Here is a 7,515-nt window from a genome sequence, read left to right on the forward strand (position 1 = left end):
CACAATTGTAAAATACACTGTCACACGGTTTAACCTCTTTCACTGAAACACAAATTACACGTGGACCATTCATTGTGATAAAGGATCTGATATGTCTTCGTTGCATTTTTTCCCAATCAGGAGTTCTGGGTGGCGTTTGTCAATGCAAGGCAAATAGAGAATGACTGCGACATGCATCATATTTATAACATGGACCAATACTGTAGGTACAAAGATTAACCACCACGGATGAGAAATAAACAATCACATATTTTACTTTTTCACATTTTACATTTCGTTCAAGTAAGCAGAAATTAAATGTTCTGACGAAACCACAGATTCATAAACACCACAATACCGCACCAAACGTAATAATATAATTCTTTGGTGTGTCTGTACTATCGCAGAAAGATATTACACATCAGCAAATAAATTATAGTTTACAAATAAAAGAGCATTTATGGACAAAATCTTAAGATAGCTAACGATTACATCAACGACTTGCAGCCCACAACAATTATGTACAAATCCTACAGGGACAGGCCTGTCATTTTTGCATCTTCTGGCCTCTAAGGACATATTAGTGCTCTTTAGTTTGTTTGTCTGAAGGCCTGAATAATTATGAGTAAAATATGAAGATTTTTGACTCTACCATGATGGATAGAAGATCACACAAAAGAATCCCAGGGCTCTTGGTTTTAAGGATTGATATATTGTCGATCCTGATTTCACAGGGTCAAGCAGAGTCCTTGTGAGTTTCACTGTTACTGATAGAAGACTCTTTTCACATATAGCAGGAAAGTCCCAATTCAGCTGTGTATGTTAGGGATATGTAAATAGAATGTGGCTGATACTTCGTTATTGAACCCGGTGGCACCGGGTGACTTCACCGAACACAAAGCTATAGCCGTTTCGTTTTCCTCTAGGGACTGTAGTCCATGATGGTTTCACAGAATTGTAGAATTTCCCTTCTTTCGGTCAATCGACTCTGAGTTGGGCGTTAAGCAAAGAACGGCTATGTACCGGTTCCAAGAAGCGGGATGTTTTCTGGTGGGTCGAAGATACTATTGCTAGTCCGAAATGGGTCTGATGATATGTTTTATCTGTTTAAGTCACGTCTGATTTCATAAAATCAATATCTATAGTCTGACAGTAAATGAGATTGCGATTCTCTTTTACCTCGAAGTATACACAATAATTCTGACTGATACGGAGGCCAGAAAGTTGCCTCGGATCGGATCCTCAGCCCTTAAATTCCTTTCCCTACGAGGTTTGAATCTAGCTGGTTTAAGATGACCCTTGGACATCCTAGCTGCCTTTAGTTGATGGGCTCCATTGCCACTAACCCTGTCTTGACTCTTGCCCACTTGCACGCTTCTCCAGCGCTCCTATGTCAGAGCATAGTCCTGGGATCAGAGTTCGTGTAAACTTCCTCATCCTCGGTGTCGGATGAGGTGCCATGGTTGGAAGGTGTGTGCAAGTTGTTGGCAGCCCCGCTCCCTTGGCAAACGTACCATTCGTTGAGGTTGGTCACTTGCGAAGACACGCTGGCAGTGCGGTCCCTGACTGTCTCTGAAGCTGGGGACACCATTCCTAGGGACGTGTTTGAAAGCTCGTAGCCAGAGCCAGGAGGAGGGGGAGGAGATTTGCAGTGGACTTTCATGTGTTTGCGAAGAGAACTAGGGTGAGTGTATGACTTGTCGCAGCCTCTTACTTTACAGTTGTATGGCTTATCACTGGTGTGGACATGAGAATGCTTCTTCCTGTCACTGCTGTTGGCAAATTTCCGGTCACAACCATCAAACTCGCATTTAAAAGGCTTCTCTCCTGAAAATAACAAGGAGGAAAAGAAACACACAATGAGAGGACCGAATGGAGCGGTTTTGCAGAGAAGAGAAAAAGTTTTTCAAACACGTTTCTATTGTTTTGGGCAAATTGTTAAAAATGCAAACGTTCATTGTCGCCGTTCTAGCCTCGGTTACAGGGGGAAATTCCTGCATTACAACAGCAACTGCACTTCAAAAAAGTACTTCACTGTCTGTTGAGCTTTCGGACTTGCCGAAAGGCGCTATAGAAATGTAAGGCTTTTTCTTTACCTAGGATTCCCTTCAGGTCCTTCCATTCTCCGGCCTTGCTAAACCCCTCCAGGAGCCATTGTTCCTTCTCATTTACATTTACATCCTTATATACACATAAAACATTAAAGTTTTACAACAGTAAACAGCTGGCTCTCTCTCTAGTACCGCAGCTTATCTTTCCGCTCAGCAGTCATACGGAAAACTCAATCTATTTTGTTTTTGAAAGAAAAGTATTTAGTTTACTCTCCAATTTGTAGCGATCCTGTACAGAGCGAGAAATGTTTCTATTTCCTAAAAAAAGTCTTAATTGTGATTGCGAATAACAGCTTTACACCAACTCAGTTTTCTCCGGGTTCTGCATGTTTACGGTGGAAAGGTAGAGGGAAGTCTTGACTCTTCACTCCGCCAGTCGCTGATGAGATGGTCAAATACGGTTTGCTTGAAGTTTTAAGCCAAGTATTTTCAACTTCTGACCTTTCGAAACTATTTTTCGCACAGCCCATATCAATTTTTTTAGGCCGCGTCCCAAGAAGTGACTGTAAGGAGAGTATTAGTGCGTGGTATCTATGTCTTCAGAAGTTTACAATTTACAACAATTTGAACCAGTTAGGCGCCGTGAGCGCCAGCCCCGGGCTTCGGCCGCACACCCTTTCTGTAACTGGGTATCCGGGACTCTGGTAGTTTGGCAAACTTAATCAGATCTACAATATTTATGGGTGAGGTGTGTTGTGTTGGCATTTCCCAACCAACGCAACAGAAGCAAATCACAGGACAACTTCCCCAACCCATCCAGCCACCAGTTCCCTTTCCGCCTTTATTCCAGTGTTAGGGCTTTAAATGGGAATCGAACTCGTCTCCCATTCTTTATCGTTTATTTCAAGGTTCATTGTTATTAAGGATTTGTTATGAAGTCTCGACTGAAGTGATGTGAATAATGATACAGAACCGGTGACCATCTTCCGAGACGAGACATTTTGCACCATTAAAAATATATCTTCCTGATCTTCATAATATGATTGAATCTGACCTGATCTTATCTTGCAACCTGCTTTAAAAATGTCTCTGATTCAGCTTAAATTCAGTTTAAAAAATGTCTCTGATCTCGGTGCATCTGATGGTTTTAAGCAGGGTATGAGGTAGGGTCGAAGCTACGCAAAGACCAGAGGCGTCCTTCAGTTCTTTGACAGGTTGGTTCTATTTGTCCACATAAATATTTATATTTAGCTTTGTGAACTACTGCAGCTCGATGTAGTACCCGAATCCCACAGGCTGGTCATAACCTGGCTCTTGGATTGGCCCGTCGCTTAGTCTGGTGTTTCTGGCCGTAAACAGCATATTAGGCGAGAGATATTGACGTTCTTTGAGTGCCATGTGTGTGCCTGGATCCGGATAACACTTGACTGGTAAAAGCGACTTCGCCCTCAAACATAACCTCATTCGTGTCTTGGCGAGGAAACAACACCCATTTAACCTGACAGCACACCCCTGACAATGTGAACCTGTCCCGTCTGCTGCTCACGTTTTCCTCCTGCTACAACAGTCAAAGTTAGATTAACTAGATCACCTCTTCTATATAAACATGAATCAATGTAAGGTGAGGGCAACGCAGCAATTTCTTCTGGAAGGACTTAGATGTTATAACCTTTGGACAACACGCACACACCAGCCCACTCTACTGGAATTGTCGATCTCGACGGAAACTTCCAACAGTTCCCAGGATAGCACAACTTCTGATCCCGAACCTGTAAAGTTTCCGATCTTCCCAGCTTTTGCAACAGCAGCAGGACAGAACAGATTCATTCGAACAGGCAGAAGCGTTTTAGAAAATCGCAGTATCATGGCAATTAACTTTTCAAACGTGCATCACCATTATTGTCTGGGGTTACACAGGCGTGCATCGTTATTGCCTTTTTGTTTCCAGAAGCGGTTTCTAAAATGCTGTGGCGAAATCAGTTTTAGCAACGCGGTCGTTGTGAACTTGGTAGCGTGACTGCTCCTGAACAGAATCCTAGCTGCACTGGCTCCATTTCCTGCTGTCGCTAGCGAGTTGAACCGCTCCATCTTTCCAGCATCACCAAAGCGCAAAAGTTGTGCAGCTGCCCTGTGTGATGTGAATTCTTTTGCTGTAGTGACCATTGCGGAAGAAGTTAACATCCCCGCCCCGAATTCCTGCTTTTTTTTAAAGGTCCAGTCGGACCCTGTTCAAAACACAAATAAATGGTCGTTTTAAAGTTCCCCGCAATCAATAACCCGAACACGGCCTTCAGAGGCCTTCCCTGCTTTCTTGCACGGCCCTCGTTTGCCAACGCTGCTTTTTGGGGGAAAATGCGTTGAGACAATATAAGACATCAATTTGACTAAACCTGACGTCTTGAAAAGATTGTTTGCTTCCTGAGCGGAGATGGATGGTTCGGGCAACTAAATCTATTCCTCCGCTTGTCTCCTGACCAACATGGCTGGAATGGGAGTCCCGAGCGCTCCACACGCCCCCGCCGCCCCCACCCCCAAACCCCACCGTGTTTTACTTTAAACTTGTGCAACATATTCTTTAGATAAAATCTGTAATCAAAGCAGTCATGGACCATTTGCTTTAACATTTAAACAAAACATTAAGAAGCCATTAAACGGATAGGTGTAACACTATCTGTTTATGCCCTCCGACAGCACACTATAAATCAATGGAAATAATTAAGTAAAGCATACGTCAATAAACATTCTCCAAGGGATAATATCTGTCTGCAACAATAAATTCTGACCAGGTTGCTTTATTTCGCCAGCAAGTAAAATGTTATACTAGAGATCCCAGTAAACTTTGTTCAGTTTAGATAGAGAGTACCCTCGGGGATCAGGGCGCAGATATTATTGGTGCGGCTTATTTATTGACGAAGGCTCGCAAAATTCTTCATCATGGTATTTACTGAGCCGAATAATGGCAGGTAGTCTGCGAGCATGAGGATAATAGTTTCTTTCAACGACTCTTAAGTAACATTTCTACAACAAAATGTACAACTCATTCAATGCTGTTTACAATCTTCTCTGAAACTCTTGTCATCGTGATTTAAAATTCGCCTCTTTCCAATCATCCTGAACGTTCTTAATTTTTAGGATGGATTGAAACGTCTGACTTTAATTTGGTGACTTCGCGTTCGAAGAGCACTCTCGAGAGCAGGTCGAGTAACTGCGCTAGTTTCGCCTCAAATTAAAATTGTGACATTTTAGCTCCAAATTGCCGGTCACCAAACAAAGAGTGCCGCAGTTGTAAATCCGTTCCAAAGTGTCGCCTGCCTGTTTAAACGCGCAAGCCCCGAGAACCTTTCCACAGAAGCCGAGAGATGCTTTAATTTCACATCCTCGACTTTTGAGAAATGTTCATATCATTCAGCAGCGCGCCCGTGAGATAGAAACGGAAACCGGTTAGAGAGAAAATACAGTACAATATTCTGTTTTGTAACAGTGGCGATACTTTGCTGGAGGTGGCGGGGTGGACTTGTTGAAGAACAAAGTGGAGAGTGATACCAACCTGTATGCGTCCTTTTATGAATCTTCAAGTTTTCCGAGCGAGCAAACACCTTCCCGCAACCGGGGAACGGGCAAGGAAAAGGTTTCTCTCCCGTGTGAACTCGGATATGGTTTACCAATTTGTATTTCGCCTTGAACGGTTTGCCTTCTCTGGGGCATTCCTCCCAGTAACAAATGTGAACGCTCTGCTCGGGCCCGCCGACGTGATCCACCGTGACATGATTTACCAATTCGTGCATCGTGCTGAAAGTTTTAGAACAAGGTTTCTTTGAAGTGTCGTCTTGGTCAATCCATTTGCAGATGAGCTCTTGCTTGATGGGTTGCCTCATGTACCTGAAGAATGCCCCGGCTCCGTGATGAGCCGCTGCCAGGTTAACGTTTAAGTTCATGGAGGTATAGCTGTGCAGGGAAGTACCCGGGTAGTGCTCCGGCCTATAGATTTCCCCCGGCAACCCCAGGCGCATCTGCCCATTTAACGTTGGGTGGTTTCCTGCTGCAGACTGCTCGTGGAGACCCGAGAAGACTTCCGAGTGCCCGTAGCTACCCGCTGTGGAGAGGAACATGCCGTGGTGGTGGTGGTGATGGTGAGAGGGAGATGACGAGTGCTGTTCGCCCAGTCCATGCATGGCAGATGCTGAGAGGTCTCTCCTGAGAATGTAGTCCCTGCCGCTCGCGTAGGCTGAGTGAGGGTGACCCGCTGGGTAACTGGCCGAGTTCTGTGCGGAGCCGAAAATCGCCGCGGTCTGGACTTCGGGGTGCGCGGCCATGTGCTGAGATGGACTGAGTTTCAGAGCACTGGCCTGAGCCATGTGCTCGGGCCCAAAAGGAGTGAGAGGCGCGCTGGGATCGCTGCTGATCTCCCCAGGGTGTGTGTGTGTCTGGCTGCCCAGTCCCGGGAAGCCTGACATGTTCTGGTGAGGTTGCTGTTGATTCCCTGCCAGGTCCGATAATCTCAGGCCCGGATACCGCTTGCTTAGCGCGGCTTCCATAGTCTACACGAGTCAGTCCATCCACGCTTGTTGGTGGGACAGTTTTTTCCCCTGTCTCTCTCTCTCTCTCTTCCCCCTCCCTCCCCCACCCACCCCGCCCCACAAAAAACAAAGCCTGAAAATATATTATGGAGCGTAGTTAAAGTACTTTTTTTTAAAGCACTCTTTAACTCTGCTTTTCTCACAGTGTTCTCAAGCGATTGGCAGATCATAGAACAGTTAGGTGACACGGTGGGGAAATATAGTTCAGAAATGGCAGGGCGGCGATTGGAGACTTTGGGGGTGATTGGCAGATGCGCCGTTCAGGCAATTCGCCCGTTTTCATCGGAGCGGCGCAGCGGGATCCACCCCTCCTCCCCACTCCAGCTCCCCGCCCGCACTTCACACAATGTTCCTCGGCTCAAATTTTGACTCCAAAACTTAAGTAAACTTATTCTCTCCCCACACCCTCCCCCCCCCCCCCCCCCCCCCCCCCCCCCCCCCCCCCCCCCCCCCCCCCCCCCCCCCCCCCCCCCCCCCCCCCCCCCCCCCCCCCCCCCCCCCCCCCCCCCCCCCCCCCCCCCCCCCCCCCACCCCACTTCATCCAAACTCATATGGCACGGAAATAACTGGCCATTAAAGATTGCAATTAGCTCGCCCCCTCCCTTCTCCGGAGGGTTTATGTAAAATAAACCCTCCGTCGCTTCTTAGTCATGAGTATTGGTGACACATCACATGTACCAACAGTGGTTTGCTTGGAACATTTTAAAATAATTGATTCCAAAACTGGTTATATAATTCTCACGCAAATACAAAAGACTCACGTCAAATATTAATATTTTACTGTATTGATTTTAAATCAAAGCATACAATAATCACAATTACTCTACATTGATGTAAATATATCTGGAACTCATTGCTACTGCTTATCTTTGTGCATATGACCATAAATGACTAATAACCAGTTTAGA

The 7,515-nt window shown here is 45.7% G+C and overlaps 1 protein-coding gene across 1 annotated transcript in view; it reads right to left on the minus strand.

The window, feature by feature from the left end:
- Positions 1-6,975, minus strand: part of zic5 (zic family member 5 (odd-paired homolog, Drosophila)) — a 7,011-nt gene extending 36 nt beyond the window's left edge. Inside the window, exons 1-2 of the mRNA XM_052025893.1 lie at positions 5,578-6,975; positions 1-1,806 (exon numbers count right to left, since the gene is read on the minus strand). The exon at positions 1-1,806 is cut by the window's left edge and continues 36 nt beyond it. Coding sequence (XP_051881853.1) covers positions 1,373-1,806; positions 5,578-6,565 — 1,422 coding nt within the window. The 5' untranslated portion in view covers positions 6,566-6,975 and the 3' untranslated portion in view covers positions 1-1,372. The remainder of the gene's footprint in view (positions 1,807-5,577) is intronic.
- Between the last annotated feature and the right edge of the window lie 540 nt (positions 6,976-7,515).

This window comes from Pristis pectinata, chromosome 11 (genome assembly GCF_009764475.1).
Source record: "Pristis pectinata isolate sPriPec2 chromosome 11, sPriPec2.1.pri, whole genome shotgun sequence".
In the NCBI taxonomy this organism is placed as follows: Eukaryota; Metazoa; Chordata; class Chondrichthyes; order Rhinopristiformes; family Pristidae; genus Pristis; species Pristis pectinata.